At 34.5% G+C, this 17,561-nt stretch overlaps 4 protein-coding genes across 12 annotated transcripts in view; 2 read left to right on the top strand and 2 right to left on the bottom strand.

The window, feature by feature from the left end:
* Nucleotides 1-457: 457 nt before the first annotated feature.
* On the bottom strand, nucleotides 458-9,191 carry LOC118744530 (far upstream element-binding protein 3). 2 transcript variants are annotated; one of them, XM_036477594.1, is made up of 10 exons: nucleotides 8,828-9,191; nucleotides 8,326-8,731; nucleotides 7,973-8,256; nucleotides 7,508-7,906; nucleotides 7,297-7,443; nucleotides 6,781-7,232; nucleotides 6,655-6,716; nucleotides 6,388-6,587; nucleotides 5,817-6,311; nucleotides 458-704 (listed from the first exon to the last, which is right to left on the bottom strand). In XM_036477594.1, the coding sequence occupies exons 1-9, from the start codon at nucleotides 8,903-8,905 to the stop codon at nucleotides 5,943-5,945; spliced, it is 2,397 nt and encodes a 798-aa protein (XP_036333487.1). In that variant the 5' UTR covers nucleotides 8,906-9,191; the 3' UTR covers nucleotides 458-704; nucleotides 5,817-5,942. The 2 variants fall into 2 exon arrangements, with proteins under 2 accessions (XP_036333487.1, XP_036333486.1); XM_036477593.1 differs by lacking the exon at nucleotides 458-704 and adding an exon at nucleotides 3,753-5,382.
* A 3,732-nt stretch (nucleotides 9,192-12,923) lies between these two features.
* Nucleotides 12,924-13,527, top strand: LOC118744528 (transmembrane protein 14 homolog). Its single transcript, XM_036477592.1, has 2 exons — nucleotides 12,924-13,122; nucleotides 13,217-13,527. Exons 1-2 carry the CDS (start codon nucleotides 13,047-13,049, stop codon nucleotides 13,474-13,476), a joined length of 336 nt encoding a protein of 111 aa, XP_036333485.1. The 5' UTR covers nucleotides 12,924-13,046; the 3' UTR covers nucleotides 13,477-13,527.
* Nucleotides 13,528-13,616: 89 nt separating this feature from the next.
* LOC118744527 (transmembrane protein 14 homolog) lies at nucleotides 13,617-14,654 on the top strand. Its single transcript, XM_036477591.1, has 2 exons — nucleotides 13,617-13,969; nucleotides 14,025-14,654. The coding sequence occupies exons 1-2, from the start codon at nucleotides 13,894-13,896 to the stop codon at nucleotides 14,351-14,353; spliced, it is 405 nt and encodes a 134-aa protein (XP_036333484.1). The 5' UTR covers nucleotides 13,617-13,893; the 3' UTR covers nucleotides 14,354-14,654.
* A 683-nt stretch (nucleotides 14,655-15,337) lies between these two features.
* Nucleotides 15,338-17,561, bottom strand: part of LOC118744526 (venom metalloproteinase 3) — a 175,742-nt gene continuing 173,518 nt past the window's right edge. For all 8 annotated transcript variants that reach the window (XM_036477584.1, XM_036477585.1, XM_036477582.1 and 5 more), the window contains one exon: nucleotides 15,338-15,954. Coding sequence is in view for 3 of the 8 variants with exons in the window: in XM_036477588.1 (XP_036333481.1) it covers nucleotides 15,926-15,954 (29 nt within the window). In the remaining 5 variants the exon portion in view is untranslated. The remainder of the gene's footprint in view (nucleotides 15,955-17,561) is intronic.

The raw sequence follows: 17,561 nt of genomic DNA, 5'->3' as shown, positions 1-17,561 counted from the left end.
ATAGTAAGCGTACATATATATATGTTTGTAGGTATAGACATTGTAAAATTGATATTTTGAAAAAAATGTATGTATGTATGTTTTTATATATATAAAAATGTCAAATGTTCGCAAAAAGTTACGTGCATATGCGTTTGCTCACTTTGCTGCTGACACCACTTGGCTTTATTTCTGTATCTGCAGTCTGCCACGACCAAACATTGGTGGAGGGGAAAAGGGGGCAATGCAGCAGCAGCAGCTTCAGCACCAAACACTACGAGAAATATTTATATATACATATATAAATATAGCGAAAATTTCAAAGGTTATATACAGGAAATTATGTATAAAACAATTAATTTTATAAGAAAATTATTTATGTACGTAGTTATGCTTTAAGCAAATTTCATTTAAGTAAAGTCAATATAATGAATTTAAAATCAAATAAAAGTTTAATGTAAAAGTGTTTATATACAATATAATAAAAACAAACCTAAAGCGCCGATTATAAATCGAAAACCCCATACGGCACGAGTATACACGCTTCAACAACACACATTCTACAAAACACATGAACTGGAATTGGTGCCTGTCCCGACCTGTAACGATCAACCAACTGACTGACGGCCTGACTGAATGATTGATTGACCGGCTTCTGTTCTTGCGCACTGCCAACAAATCTGACTGCTGCCTTTTCCTCTCTCATTTGCCTACACCTAAACGCGCTGAAAGTATGGTAGACAAAATTGAATAATACATACGATATACATATGTATGCACATAAATACGCATAGATATATTTTATATAATTTTCATATATCTGAAAATTGTATAAATATACAATATTTCGATGTTGGGTGTTGAATAAATCAATGCTTTATTAAAGATATTTATTTTTAAAATTTTCAATCCAAGTCGGACTTGTACGTTGAATTGTGGTTATTTTTGAGTTTCCTTGTTTTTTTTTTTGTTTTTTGTTGACAAAAACAATTACATGTTTTCCTATGTATTTGTAACACTATCCTAAAAGCGATTAAATATTGTTTGCCATTTCATAGTACACTTAAAATTATTAAACTTCTCTTTTATATTTTTCTTTGCGATTTTCTAAACAAAACAAGCGGTTTGTTTTGTCTATATCCTGTTAATAATTTGATTAATATAATATTGAAATATACGTATTTTCTACAGCTTTTTTCGATAAATTTTGTAGGTTAATTTTTCGGTCGTTTTAAAATGTTGCAACATTTTAATTAGACTCTCACGCGAATATTTGTAATTTTTCTAAAACTCTTATATTTGCAAATAATAATAAGAATTATAATCGTAATAATATACAGATAAATGAGCAGTACTAAAATGGGGGGTTCGTAGTCAAAAATTAAGGACACTTTAAAAAAATTTTTATAGACATAATTTTATGATTTTTTTAAAAAAAAAAAGCATATAGTCAAATCAGCATTTAAAATATACATTTTTCAAGTTGCAATACATTTACGTACGTGATGACCATTTGACGGACATTTGCAGAGCAGCTTACCACATTTTTGGGGAAGTCATTTACTGCCTGTTTTGGTACTGTACATACGTTTATTAGGAAGAAGGTTGATTGGTTGGTATGGTAGGTAGGTAGATGGTAAGAGCTACATTAAAACTAGAGAAGTGATTGTTTGCTGTAGACGCTAAGCTGTTTGAGAGAAACTGTGGCACTGGAAATAGATTTATGTATATATGTATATGTATGTATGTATATATATGCAAATAACATTGTATATAGAGATAGACGTAGCATATTTGTTGGAAAAAACGGTTTGGGCACGTGTACACGCCATCTAAATGCGTACCAAAAAGTACATATACATAAACATTTCAGGTAAGTGTATGTAATTATATGCAGGTATATCAAAACTTATGCACGAAATACGTAGTACATAACGAAATATTGGTAAGTATAAATATGTACACAATCATAAATTTATGTATGCATGCGCACACATACGAATGCATGTACGCGTATGTAAATATATTATTTCGGATTTTTAAAAATGTGTACTTGGTATATGGAAAATTGCATATATAAAATTTTGTTTACATATATTTTCAAAGCAAAATTAGCAATGTAATGAATCTTACCATAAAAAAGTGTGAATGTACCACTATTGATTCTATTTGATAGCTTGTAGTAGTCTTGCCCTCTTTGTCTATAATTTCATTTGAAATGTATAATCGAACAGCCGCCCCTGACCACTTGAGCGACCCGCAGTTGGGGACTAACCATAGGTGGCCATTAATGTACTTAAAAAAAAAAAGATATAAGAAAATATTAAAGCTGGCATTTCAATGTTTTCGAAAAATTCAGAAAATTCGATTATCAATTTTGCATTAAAATATTTTGTATGTATGTACATATAAAAAATTATTATGATTAGTATTTGGTAAACGTTTTGCTGGGCATTAAACATTAAGAAAATCACGAAAACACACGCGAGGATTGTAGTTCCACCACCATACAGAGTAGTATACGCGCCGGTGCTTTTTTTATAGGTCTGAGCGTTGGTACAGCGAATCGAGAAAATACTAAAGACTAAAAGAGCCAAAATTTAAGGAAGGATATTTTATCTTTTGCATAAAAAACATTGATGTTTTGAATATTTTTGGAAGGATGGCAGGTCTTGAGTCTCGAATAAACAACACTCAGATTTAGATATAAACCAGTGTGCCCTGTGCCTGTTTATTTGGAAATGGAGGTTTACGTAAGTACGGACTTTCATTTATATCAGGCCAAAGACTAGGAGATCACTCTAGTAATATTTCCCAAAATTTTGGAAAATTGTATGCGGGCACATCGACAGCAAGAACCAGTTGTGGTCTATGCAAGGTATCCCTTAAAATCTTCAAATTCCTGTCCATGAGAAAGGAAATTTTCACTTTTGATTTGCGAGGTTGATGGCCGATATAGTGGGCTCGGCTCTTGGATGAATTAATTGCTTTGCTGAGCTATTCTATAAGGACTCTCAGCTTGAAGCCAAAAACCACCATCTAAATATTGCATGAGAAATATTTCATGCTATAACTTCCAAGTTTGAACTCCTATTAACATTATTAAAATTATTTTTTAAACCGTGATAAAAAAGGTGACAATTGGTGGACATTCTTTACACATTTGGGCATAATATTAAATAGCATGGCAGGGTGATCGCGAAAATGAAACAACTCATAATTATATTTTTACTTAAGTTCCAAATGCAAAACTTTTTTGTCCGGGGTAAGAAAAAAAACAGGACTGAAATTATAATAAAGAAAAGGGTAATTTATAATATTTGTATATGTAAATGCATTTTGGTAGATATCGACAAGTACTAAAAATTAAAAGAATTTAATTAAAATTTTATATCGAAAAAGTAAAACAGAAATTATTCCTGTAGGTGAGAGTCGTTGCCTGTTTGACCAAAATCGCTAAGTAAACTCGCCAAAAATGTGTTGCTGATGTTCGTACATTTTGCTTTTGCCTTCTAGATATTCCATCTTTCTTTTTGTTGCACTTCAACAAATAGCTACAATATAATTTTCACCTTTAATTAGTTCGAAATATGTATAGCAAGAGCATTTAATATTGTATATACGTATACACAATCATGTACACCTGTATGTTTTTTTATACATACATACATATGTAGCATATAGGCATAATAATTGCATTCAAGATTTTTTCTTATAATATATTATATAAATATGGTAATTCGCATGTTTCAATATTTATGGAAATTAACATAGACCATGGACATATTTTATTTGAAACATATGGTAGATAATGACGTATTTGGGCAATTAATAATTAAATTATTATAAAACATTTTTATAAATTGCATTTTTCATTTTCTTTTTCAAGTTCTAATATAATAAACACACAGTTCGTTCATTGAAATATTTATAAAATATTATAGTAGGCATGTACATATAGTCATGTTAAAAATAATAGGGGCACATTTTGTCTTGTTTTGGTTTTTTTTCTTTTGTTTATTTAATGTTAAATATTTTTTATACAAATACAGCTCATTACGTAATATAAATCATAGAAGTCAAATTTTCAAACTTGGTAGAAAAATTTCGCAACATTTTACAACAAACTTTTTATTCCGAATTCGTAGAAAAAAATCAAGTATGCAGTTTTTTTAGTCCTTTAAATTCTAGCTTGATAAAGCGCAAGTTGCAAAAGTTTTGTTAGATAATGTAGTATACGTAAAAAATTAAGCAAACAAAAGAAAAATAGCCAAAACTGGTGAAATTGTCGTGTTCCTGTTATTTTTCACATCACTACATGTACATGACTGTACGTATAGGTAGGTATATAGCATGTAAATTTCATCATCAAACAGTTAATTATTGTTGCATTAAGTCCAGCTTACCACACGCAGCTCAGTTTGTTACGTTTATCTACTTCTGTGTTACCCTCCCGATGCCGTTGGCAATGATCTGAATCATACGTTGCATGGCGGGAAACAACCATCTCTAGGTTTGATTTTTAGGTATTATAGTTGTGAAGTCACATGTATTTCAGCATTTTGGGTCCTTGTCGTATTAAATTGTCGTAAGGATTGCACATTTTGTTGTTTCTTATTGCTGTTGTTATAACGAAGCAAGCAGTTGGAAGAATATGGGAAATCGTACGTTTTAGTTTTTATTTATATATATTATTTCTGTTTCTCTTTGATTTTAAAGTTTAAACCAACATTGCGGGTTTAGTTGTTTAGGCCCACATTTTTTCGAAATTGGCTTATCTACTGTTATGTTAAAGCATACATTTTACAAGTTTAATTAATTGTTTTTCGAAATATATTTGTGGAGAGATTATGATCAGCGTTCATAGTTCACTAAAGCATTAATTAGAGATTTTCCGCATTCCATTAATTTTATGATTATTAAAAGTTTCCGTTTTCAGTTAAACACATCCTACAATTCTTTTTTCTTTTAACATAATTAAGAGTTTTACAACACTTGAAAAACTTTTCGGTTAAGATGCGTTGTACTTTGTTCTATGAATTTTTTGCAATTTACAAAATTTAAGCGAAATAGTGAATACTGCGCTGCGCGTTCAAATTTGGTTGGTCACTTTTGAAATATCCAATTGCATTCATTTATTGAAATTTTCTATACACCGCGTTTTATCGTGAAATATGCACTCAAATCTCATGATCTATAAACGCGTAGTTGGCGTTTCATGTTTTTTTCTTCTTGTTTTAGTGTTGATGTTCCTATAAATTATGCTTACAAGCTAAAAATACATAATAATATATTAAATTTAACCCATCTCGCACACGCCAACACATTTTCACAGATACTGTGAGTGATAAGGAGTAGTAGTAGTAGTGGTAGAAGTAGTAGTAATTGAGACAATTGTGACCTCTGCAAAAAATTTTTCATGTTGGAATATATTTGGTTACATCGGCATATGATATATATGTATGTGCATATATAGTAATTATATGTATATGTATGTATGTAGAAATAATCAGTTAAAAGTATTAAGGAAAATAGTATATGGCGAAAATGCGAAATAAAAATTTGTACACAAATTGTAAATTGGTTGTCAATTGTAATAAGGCGCAATCTACCAAAATAGTAAAGTGTAAAGGAATTATTCAATTTAAATATACACAAATATATATTAATATAGTATATATAGGCATAATTGGGTGAGAAAGTATTAAATGCGAAAACTCATGATGTGGTATAATATAATGGAATTGGTAGTTTCAAATGTTTCAAGTATTGAATTTTTAAAAAAGCATCAAGTTTTATCGAAAAAATGCATATACATAATCGCAAACACAACTCACCCCAATTTGACTGCTTCGTTGTGAACAAATTTTCCAAACGGCTACTTCTGCTACACCTACATACGATCGTCTACTGCTCTGCTACTGCGGCTCACTCTCATACATATAAATTATACTATATAATTCTTAATTTTTGTCACTTTTATTTTGTTTGGGATTGGAGGCGTTTGGACCTGGCGTCATGTTGGGTTGTGGCGCGCCTGGATAACCACCTCCAGGTGCGCCATAGCCCCCATATGCCGCCTGTTGTGGATAGCCGGGTGCAGCACCTCCTGCCGCTTGACTTGCTTGGGCGGCAGCAGCAGCATAATATTGGGAATACTGTGCATATTGACTAGGTGTCATACCTTGTAACGCTGCATTGCTGCCGCCATCAGCGGGATTATTAGCGGCACCGGCGCCACTATTATTTCCACTGCTGCTATTGCTTCCCGCTGGCGCATTGCTATTGCCACCGGCAGCCCCTGCTGCATTCGGCTGTCCACTCTGTCCCTGCTGTAAGTGATGTATAAAATTTGTTATTTAAGATCTGAAATTATAAATGAATGCAAAAAAAGAAGAGACCACAAACCTTCATTTGTTTCTCAATAGCTTCGGCTTCTGCAATCTTTCCTATGCTGCGGTAGTATTCAGCCCATTGGGCACTATAATCAGCCGAACCGCCCCCTTGCCCTTGTTGCTGCTGCTGTTGCGGTTGTGGCTGCTGTTGTTGTTGTGGCGGTTGTGCCTGTTGCTGTTGTGGCACCGCCATTGGTTGGCCAGCATTGGCGCCTATATTTTTTTGAAGCATTTCCTTATAAGCCAAAATTATACCCTTCAAAAACTATAATGTACTCACCAGCTTGCTTTGCCTTCAATTGCTGCTCAATCATTTCTGCTTCGCGCATCATACCCATTGATCTATGGTATAAAAGTAACACAAACAATATAATATTTATAAATGTTTTTGAGGCGAAATGCTTACTTGTAATATTCGATCCATTGAGCTGAGTAGTCTGCCTGCTGTCCACCCCCCGCTGCTGCTGCTACGTTTTGACCCATGGCACCACCACCCATCATCATTTGCTGTTGCTGGCTTTGATCGCCCCATCCCTGGGCATACCCGCCCCATTGCTGTTGGTAAGCTGCTGCCGCGGCGTTTGGATCATTTTGCATTGGATTTTGGCCATATCCCCCACCTTGGTTGTTATGCTGACCGGGAATGTTGCCACTAATGGGCTTACGTGCTATTATGGGCAATTCCATATTTATTTTTTCTGCAATCATTTGGCGCGCAGCTTCTACTTGTTCCGATGTACCCTTGCATTTGAATAACTTTTCAGATGGTGGGTTAACAGCATTACGATCCATTTCACAGTAGGCGCCGGATTGCTGATTTATGAGTTTTATTGTTTCACCGCCGCGCCCAATCACAATCTGTGATGTCAAAAATAAAATGTTTTTTTAAATTATTCAAAGAACAACTAGTAATCTCGCTTACGCCGCATTTTGATGAAGGAACCATAAATGTTATTTCCTCACGTGGTGGTTGCTGTGCGTGATTTACGCCATAGCCGTAACCGTAGTTGGAATTGTTACCCTCCGTATTACCATTACTACTGCTGCTGGCGTTTCGCTGTTGTCGTTGCTGTAGGGACATGCCGTTCAAAAAAAGTGAAAACGGGAACTTTCAGCTGCAAAATGAGACTTACCATCATATTCTCAATGAGTCCGTCGATCATACGTTTGGCGTCATCAACTTGCTGACGCGTACCCTGTATAAGGCATCGTCTATCGCCTGGTTCATCGTTTTTGCCTTGTATGAATTGCAGCTTACAACCGCATTCAGTTTGTATTTTGCGAATCATATCACCACCTTTACCGATTACTACACCAACGGCTATTTTCGGAACAAAAACTTCACACTGTTCTCCGAGGTTACCAAAATTATAGCCTCCACTACTACCACCACCTCCAGTGCCCTGCACACTGCCGCCATTATTGCGTGCAGCGAGAGCTGCTGCCTGCAAATCTTTCTGTGCTATCAAATCTAATACTGATTGCTTGGCGTGTTCGATCTTTTGAGGATCGCCTGATATACGTAAAGGTTTCTACAAAAATAAATACGTAAATAACAACAGTCAACATAATATATTTCTTGACAAAGTTAAATTTACAATTATTTCCTGATTTGGACCATCCTGTATGATGACCATCTTAGCGCCCGTTTTTTCCTGCAACTGCTTGATGGTATCGCCACCTTTTCCAATTACCAAACCTACTTTTGTGCCTGGTATCATTATTTCTTGATATGGAGGAAAACCTGTAGGTCCAGGTGGTGGCATATTAATTGTCAAAACCACTTCAATGTTGCCCCCGCCATTGCGATTAGACAATTGTTGAAAAAGTTCACGCCCTTTAGTCACAGTCTCACGCGAACCACGCAGAGTTACAACGCGATCTATGTATTATGTATATGTATACAAACACCCTTAAAATACCATATATTTAGTCGCTTCCGAAGCCATACCTTGATCTTGTGACAGTTGTACTTTGCAGCCAGATTCTGCCTGTATTTGTGTAATTGTCTCAGTACTGCCACGTCCTAACACAGCATTCACAAGCGGCTCTGGAATGCGTATTTGCTCTTCAACAGTAGTACCGGCGGTAGCCGCCAGACGTTGTGCAACTGCTGCGGCTTGCGCCAGTGCTTGAGAAATATTTCCGGAGCCAGCAATACTGCCGCCGCCGCCACCTACGCTGCTACCATTCGAATTATTGTAGTCATTGCCAGGACTAGTGAATCTTTTCATTTCCGGGCCCGAATCGCTGTCATCATGAGAACGTTTAAAGCCAACGCCAGCTGTTGGTGATGGCCCAGCGTTGGGTACCCCTCCGTTACCTTGTGCAGCGTTCGGTTGTATCTTTGCGGCAATCTAAATATACATGTGTGCGTGTGTGGGTATGTGCGTAAAAACGCAAATGGCTATAGAAATCGATTTTTTAAACATAATACTTTTCTGAAAATTTACCTGCTTAGCACGTTGTAGAGCGGCAGCAAAAGCTTGGGATTGATTTAAGTTGGATTGCGCTCCAGGAAATTCACTCATTTTTTCGAATAAAAAATTTTTCACTGCAACTTCAGAAAAAAAACTCCAACTTCTGCAATTAATTTCAATTGAACAAATTCTGCACAAATCGCAGCACAATTTATTTAGAATATATATTTATCAAACCGCGGAGCTTTGCGGTGCCAGTTTTTCACTACTTTAAAACGATTAATGCAAGATTTTCTGTTATTTCTGCATAAAATTAGCTCAATTTCGTAGACACCACATGAACGCTTCAGAGAAAATTATAAATGGCGGCGGATCATCAAAGAAATCGAACACAAGCGAAAAACGGAAACATGAAATTGAAACACGGATTATAGTGTTACCACAATTTCAAAAAGGTAATTTCAAATTAATGTAGTTTTATTTGTGCACAGTCGTGGCTTTCAATGATATAACTAATTGTTTTCATTAAATTTGCCTTTTTTCAAAACATTTTTTTTTATAGAAAACTTATTAGATAAGGCTAGTGAAAACATTATTTTAAATTAAATAAATTTACTTCTAAAATTCAGCGCGTCCGGCAGCACTAACCACTTCCGCGCCAAAAAATGGTTCGGATGCCGGCATTCCCATAGCGGTAATCACGGAAAACGTGTTACTTATTTATTGAGGTTAGCAAATATAAAATTAAAGTGATGCTGCTTCTTATTTGTACTACTACAATTTGACTATTAATCGCCGTTTTCTCGTAATATTTAAGTTAGGTTTATTTACCTTTGCATGAATTGCTTAAACTTTCTTCTTGTTTGGCGCCATAACCGCCTAGCGGGAGCAAGTAAGCGAATTTGGCAGAGTTCAATAAAGCAAGCCAGTCGTTTCTTTTCTGTGCCAACTGACGCCAATTGGAAACGCCAAGTGAAGCCAAGTACTTCTCCACTTTGTCTTATCATCTCAGTGGGGACCACCCTCTTCCAATGCTACCACCAGCAGGTTCCGAGTTGAACACTTTCATAGCTGGAGCATCGGTGTCCATTCGATCGACATGGCCAAGTCAGGGGAGCCGCTGTATTTTCGCTGCACTATGTAGAAAAGCTCATACAGCTCAACGTTTCATCGTCTGCGGTACGTGCTGTCGCCAATGCGTAACCGCCCGTAAATCTTCCGCAAAATCTTTCTCTCGAATACTGCTTTTTCTCTGTGCTTACGCGCGTTCTTATGGAATTTAGGGACACGAATTTCGATACGATACGATACCATATCGATACTTTTGGCATTCGATACCGATATTTTCTACTCCATAGTTTTAAAACGTTATTTTTTGGAATCGAGTACCAGAACCCTAGTATCGTATCGAATGTAATAAACTCACTGTTCAATATTATTGCATAGTCTTTTACTTTCCTACTAACTTTTGCAGCCCTGTAATGTTGTACTGAACATTGAATTGTTTACCTTTTGCAACCCTGTAATGACATCTGAGAATTGTCAGCCTCATTGCGTAAGTCGTAAATTAGGCTAAATTGTACGACTCGACAACAGTAGCATTGTCTATTGTCGTAATGAAATAAGTAAACGACCAAAATCGTCGAAAACTATACAGTGCTGCCAAGTTTTTGCATTTTAAAACACTAGTCGAGTGGAAATTTTAGGCAATGACGTTGAATTTTCGATACGATTCGACTCTAGAAAAACGACTTGCATTCGACACGACTCTCGCAATGAGAGTGTGTATTTTTTGTAATAAACTCTCTTGAATTCTGAATTTTTAAAGAAAAGACACGCGGTTTTTTCACTTAACCTTAATTTTATACAATGATAATGTTATTTACAATTCTTCCCGATATAAATTGGGCTTTTAAGAGTAGAAATGTGTAATATAGTTAGGATTGCATGTGGTGGAATTTGAACCCGCGACTTCGGTGTTTTAAGACAACACCACAATCTCTACGTGTTGTTATACAATCTAATCTGGCCACAACCACAGTCGTCGCGTAGCCCGGTCGGCGCCAAAATAATGATCTACATAAGAGTACGTGTTAAAATAATTTGACAGCTATGGTCCATAGCTCGTCGTTTTCATTGTGTTCGGGCTATTAATGTTGTGGCACAAAAAGGGTCCGTACAGTTTTATGTCGACTTTGAACAGCGATTTTGTTTTAATGGGAAGCTGTTTTTCATTTTCAAGTTTTGAGCACTTCTTATCATTACACCACAGCGGACTATATACGAGACCTATATTCATATAAATTTTTTGGATTTTGGTATCGATATTTGGAATATCGAGTCTTTTTATTCCGATATTAATGGGTACCCGATATTTTAAAAGCGATACTTTAAATGAGTACCATATAGGTACTTTCTGTTCGATATCGTGTCCCTAATGGAATTTCATGATGCAATAATACAAGGTGTTATCACATGAACGAAAGACACAAGATCACGCCTTAAGGAAAGAAAGAAAAAAGTTATTTTCTAGCTGTTGAAATCTCGACGCCATCTTTGTTGTAAGAAGTAAACAACGAAGAGAACAAAAAAAAACGCGTAATTGTTGAACGCATGAATAATCATTTTTATTATGCAAATTCTTCTACAAATCATGTCGTTGTGTTAAATTATTCTTTACCTTATGTGTGCACACGTTGTCACAAGCGAAAATTAAGAAAATTGCAGTAAAAAGCCACCACCAAATTGTAAACAAGAACAAATGTAAACAAACGGCTTATGTCAAACGCCCTACTTTTTTCATAAGTGCGATTATAACGGGCCACTCTTCTGCTGTCGTGATCTTGTCTTTTTGGTTCATGGTGTTATCAGTTGGCAACTTCTCGCTCTAATTCCGCCATATTGACTACCTTACATGAACGAAAGACACAAGATCACGTAAGAACAAGAGAGTGAAAAAACTCGATTTTTTTTAGCGGGTTCTACGCCATCTTCTTTCACTGGAAAACGAGCGAAAAGTAAACAAAGCAAAGAAAACAACGAAAACCAAAATTAGCCAAATTATTGTCAGCCACTTTAAGCACACAATTTAGGTAAAATGATGCAATAAAATGCTTGAAAATGTGTTGTCATGTTGAATTAACTCTTCTTTACTTAAATAAAAGTGTAAAATAGTGGTGCTTGTGATGTAAACAAACGCTCAGCTGACGAACCCGCTTTCGCAAACTTTTTTCTCAAAACCAGTTACAAATACAACGTCGCGTTCTTACGTGATCTTGTATTTTTGGTTCATGCTACCTTACGTGAAACAGTGTTACTTCTTTCACTATTCTTTGCCCATTAATATAGTTGAATGCTTTTTATTTTTTCTCAGTATACACACTTTGTTTTTTTAAAAAGGTATTTTATCTTATTTTATTTTATTACATAACGAATATACTATAAAAAAGCAAATTTTGTTAAGGAGAAAATGTGAAATTTTATATTTTTCCCCCATATGGGGATTCATTTCTTCCCGTTTTTCTTCTCATTCTACTGAGCTAAGGTAGTGTCAAATCGAGCTGTCACAACTGATACCACCTTGTATTATTGCATCATGATGGAATTTATCCCATAAGAACATGAGTAGACAGCTCAGCTGTCAAAAGCACGCATACCATGAACGAAAGACACAAGATCATGCGGGAAGGAAAGAAAGAAAAAAGTTATTTTCTAGCTGTCGAAATCTCGACGCCATATTTGTTGTAAGAAGTAAACAATGAAGAGAACGAAGAAAACCGCGAAATTGTTGAACGCATGAATAATCATTTTTATTATGCAAAATTCTTCTATAAATCATGCCGTTGTGTTAAATAATTTTTTATCTTATGTATATACACGTTGTCACAGGCGAAAATGAAGAAAATTGCAGTAAAAAGCCACCAAGAAATTGTAAACAACGAAGAAATGTAAACAAACGGCTGATGTCAAAATCACCAAATTTTTTCCTAAATGCGATTCTAACGGGCTACTCTCCTGCACGCATACGCTTGGTTATGGAGTCCCAGCTTAATTTTGTACTTCGCTCGTAAATCCCTCAGTTCAAAATTCCTCTTTATCTCGTTTTTCATATTTTCTTTTGTGTTGTTTTTCACTTTTTTTTTCCAAACCGAATATTTGTAAGCCCGATTGTAAGTGCGGCAGGGACTCATGTTTTTTACATAGTTAATTTGGAAATATATAAATTTTAAATAAACTCACAAAGTTAACAAATATGCCAACTGACTTGATTGGATATTTATATGCTGCTACTGTGGCTGCTGGTGGCATTATAGGCTATGTTAAAGCCGGTAAGTGTGTACTAATTTACACGAGTAGATTGTGCAACTCATTCTCTTCTATGCATCAGCGTTTTATCTGATCCGTAATATATGTATTTTGTAGGTTCCATCCCCTCGTTGGGCGCTGGTTTGGCCTTTGGTGCTATACTTGGCGTAGGTGCACATTTTAATTCACAAGAGCCCCCACGTCCACTCTTGCAGTTGGGCACAGCGGTTGCTTTGGCCGGCATGATGGGTGCACGTTGGCAACGTTCCGGAAAACTAATGCCTGCTGGCATGATTTGTGTGATATCCGTGGCAGCCATATTGCGAAATTTGGTTGCATACAACCGGTACTTGCCCCTCCCAGGAAGGCAACAGTAAATGCGTATAGCTACCTTTATTGCTGGCATAATAAACTCCATTAATTAAAGGCACGCAATCAAACCTGTATGTATGCATACAAACATATTTATCTGCTTAGTCTTTTTGCACTAAACTATTGCTTATTGGTTTTATATTGGTTGGGGACATTAAACTTAAAATATGTTGTACTTTACTTTAAAGTGGAATTTGTATATTCGCCTTTTACATTGTCTGTCAATAAAGTTTCTTTAATTTTTGAAAGTTATTCATATTTTTATCATGGTCTGGATGTTTGTATCTCTTTTTTTCTGCAAAACTGCATAAGTAGTCGAACCCAATTGATTTCAAGAAAGTAGAAAAATATGGCTTACTAAAAGCTGCTAGTAGAACAAGCAATTCAAGTACAAACTTGAAAATCAGAACCAAATAGGAAATATGGGTATTGACATGATGGGGTTTGTGCTCGCGGGAACTTATACCGCTTATGGAGCTGTACACGCCATGGATAATGGTAATTAAACGTTGGCATTTTCTTATTTTTATTATATTATTCCCTTCTTTTACAGGTTCTTTTATACAATTAGGCGCAAGCGTTGTACTTGGTGGTGTGCTGGGCTATGGCGCCTATCTAAATTCGATAGATCCACCGCGTCCTCTGTTTCAATTATCTACCGAGCTTTTGATGACCGGTATAATGGGTACCCGTTATAGTTTGACGGGCGAAGTTAACGATGGTACATTATTTTTGGCTACAGCTGCTTCAGCTTTATACAACTCGTATACTTATACTAAATATTTAGAGCGACAAATCGATATTAATGATTTCTTGGGAAGGAACAGCCAAACAAAAATTTCTATTGAAATACCAGATTTGCGCGCACACTTGAAACAGTGAAATTTAAAGGAAAAATGCTATTGCTAGCTACTATTTGAACTATTTTAAATGTTCTTTGGCTTGCTATTGAAATGGACTGAAGCGGTTTTGTTTGTAAGAAATTGTGATAAATATTGTGCAATTGTAAACGGGATGGAGTGTTTAGGATATCGGTATTCCAGCAGCTCTTTAGCTTTTTAAAGAATATTGCGTCAACCGTTTGTCCTAGTGCAGAAATCTTCTGATTAAGATTGACTCCGTATAATAATATTTTACCTACCTTTTTAAATAATATGAATGTACATATGTATGTTCGTTGAGAAAAATGCAATACAATAAATCATATTTACATATAAGCAAGTTTTATTTTCAACAAATATTTTGTTTTCACAATCTCTAAATTTATGATTTTCACAATTGTTTCGCATTTAACTACAATAAAGTTTTATTTAAAGTATTTAGCTAAATATATGTATTTATATTAAAAAACATCTTTTTTGCGCTTTTTACATACTTTGCACTTGCATTTATACATCGCAAATTATGTTTAAAATGTTTTTACTTAGTGTATTTTGTTTAAAAATGCAAAACTTTTTATTATTATAAAACATGTATTTTCGATTTTTTTTAAATAATGTCAAATTTTGCGGGATACTATGTACATGCTATGTGCATACATAACTAAGTTAATTTTACAAAATATGAGTTATCAAAATGCGCTCAAAACTATTACATATTTAGCTAATTTACGTAATTTATAAATTTGCTTTCGTGTTCATACTAATGCACTACGGCATTCTACATTTTTAACAAATAAACAAAAAAACAAAATTTATTTAAAAAATACAATTAAATTAAATAAAATTATTCATTAAAATACATATACAAATGAGTATACTAACATATGTATGTATACATGGACATGTTTTTTTATAACTAAAACCTAAAACAATATAAATTCTAACTATGCTCGCTCTTTTATGTTAACGCATGTGTGTATGAGTGTAAAATTTAAATACGAATGCTCACAAGTGTGGTTGTAGTATTTGATCAATGCCTTATCTACGTACGATACACGGTTGAGTTTAAACTTTAATTTAGGCTGCGTATGGACTTGTGCTTGCATAAACGAAAATTTTAAAAAATGTTTTGTAATGTAATATGTACGAGTAAATATTTATGGATGATTTAATGGATTTATGTTTTGGCAGGCTTTGTTTTCACACCTTTTTAAACTGTTTTAACTATGTATGTATGTATATCTTAAGTTTCCATTAAATGTATGTTTGTATGTAATGTATATGCAAAACTTCAAAATGGCGATGAGTTGTATTTTCTATGCTGCTGCTAATTAATTTCCTGATTTCATTCGTCTGTTCGTTCGGCTATTCAATGTTGTTATTTTAGTTCTGTTACCGCTGCTACAATCGCCATTTGCTGCTACACTCGTTTTGCTGTGTTCCATGTTTCTCCTTGGTATGGTTTAAAAATCAGGTCACCAGATTGTTGATAGAGCAAAGCAATTAATTAACATCAAAACGCATGGCCACATTTTCGATTAGTCAGCAACGGAACTAAATTAGATTTTGTTCTTCAAAAAGGAAACGCCTTCCAGTTAACCACTGCACAGCATCAGAAAAAAATGAAACGGACATAATTAGTAAACGATATTAACATAGGGTGGTATGTATGAAAAGAGATCGAAAATTTGTAGAATGTGTAAAATGTGTAATGTGTAGGGTGTAACTAAAAAAATTATAAAAATTACGGAAATAATAAAAAATACGTGGGAAAAAAATGTAAAGTATGTAATAAAAACAGTAAATAGTAACCGTTTAAGTATAGATTAAAATTAATGTGAATTCCATTGTATGTGTTATAAGAAAAGCCAACTAATAACGCCAGAACCTTTTCATTCTGTGGATTTTGTTAAATATTTGCACGAAACTATTTATATATAACCATATCTTTGGTGATGATGTGTAATGTGTATTGGCAGCCACTGCCATGTGAAATTTCGTAGCAGAATGATGTAGATTTTAATTGAAAATTTAATTTTGTAAATTAAAATTCAAATATTTTTATGCGTTATATGTATGTTAATTTGATTGCGGATTTTTTTTTTTGTATTTCTACTAATATTATATGGAAAAAAGGTGTCGATGAATTTTATGTATCCATAATTATAATTATCATCTTGTGTGCTTATTGCTTATACTTCTCCTTAGCGTTGTATTTAAAATACGCGTTTTCCAAATCCCTTTGTTGTGGGCTTACTGTATTCATAGCAGTAAGTAGTATTCCAACTAATCTGGTTAATCTGCGTAAATAAATGCATACTACATGCTAAAATACTCCATACACCTGCTGTTGTTGTACTCGTTGCTGTACCTTTTCATAAGAATTTACTAAAAATGCATATTCAAAATGTCCAATTGAAAATACATATGTATGTATGTATGCAAATATATTTAATGGATGGAGGCATCTTATGTTGTGAAATTTTCCATTTTATGTTATACCAATAAATGTGCTCAAATGTATTGTTTCATTAATTGTATGCACTAAGAATGTATGGGCGTATTTTTGTTTTACTGCTAACTACTGATATTTTTTATTCCCTTGAAATGTTTAACATTCAATGCTTTTATTTTTGTATGGATTAATTTTGAAATGCAATTCATGGCAGAATATTTGGGGACGTGGATGTATGTATGTTGGTGTTGTATTTTATGCTGTTTATTATTGTAGCGTAGCATTGTGACCTTTTGTTGTTGTAATTGATGGAAATAGTGGCAGAGTTGTTGTCGTGAAGGTGTAAATGCATAGGTGAGCGTGTATGTTTAAATTTGTCAATTTAAGTATTCTTTGTACTGTATGCAATTTCTTTTCATTTGGGTGAGGCTGTATTTCAAAACGGATGTTTAGCGAATGTAGAGCGGAATGTATGAAGATGACACAGTAGGCGGAAGAACGTTTGAGAAGTACGAAGATGTGCTAACTTGTGAATTTGCTATATAAATTAAGTTTTAAACAAAGTAAAAGTTGTGAAAAGTGATAACCTACAGTGCTTATGTACATATGTTGTTGGCGTTTGTGTGAACATTGGTAATGCCAACGATTTTGCGTAATTTCGCGTTTGTGCCGCAGCTGCTAGCTGTGTATGTGTAGAAAGTTGTTTGAGAAATTTTGTTGCTGCTGTTTAAAATAACAAGTACCATGATTTTGC

Source organism: Rhagoletis pomonella, unplaced genomic scaffold (genome assembly GCF_013731165.1).
Source record: "Rhagoletis pomonella isolate Grant_MI unplaced genomic scaffold, Rhpom_1.0 Rhpom_scaffold_00008, whole genome shotgun sequence".
NCBI lineage: Eukaryota > Metazoa > Arthropoda > Insecta > Diptera > Tephritidae > Rhagoletis > Rhagoletis pomonella.
This window is presented reverse-complemented; position numbering and strand designations above follow the sequence as displayed.

Bases quoted from the DNA above. Each gene is read 5' to 3' on its own strand.
- LOC118744530 (XM_036477594.1), bottom strand. From the start codon at position 8,905: ATGAGTGAATTTCCTGGAGCGCAATCCAACTTAAATCAATCCCAAGCT. The intron at 8,257-8,325 runs GTATGGCTTCGG...CATAATACATAG, and splicing joins ACAACTGTCACAAGATCAAG to ATCGCGTTGTAACTCTGCGT. The intron at 7,444-7,507 runs GTAAGTCTCATT...ATGTCCCTACAG, and splicing joins GACTCATTGAGAATATGATG to CAACGACAACAGCGAAACGC.
- LOC118744528 (XM_036477592.1), top strand. From the start codon at position 13,047: ATGCCAACTGACTTGATTGGATATTTATATGCTGCTACTGTGGCTGCT. The intron at 13,123-13,216 runs GTAAGTGTGTAC...TGTATTTTGTAG, and splicing joins TATAGGCTATGTTAAAGCCG to GTTCCATCCCCTCGTTGGGC.
- LOC118744527 (XM_036477591.1), top strand. From the start codon at position 13,894: ATGGGTATTGACATGATGGGGTTTGTGCTCGCGGGAACTTATACCGCT. The intron at 13,970-14,024 runs GTAATTAAACGT...CTTCTTTTACAG, and splicing joins TGTACACGCCATGGATAATG to GTTCTTTTATACAATTAGGC.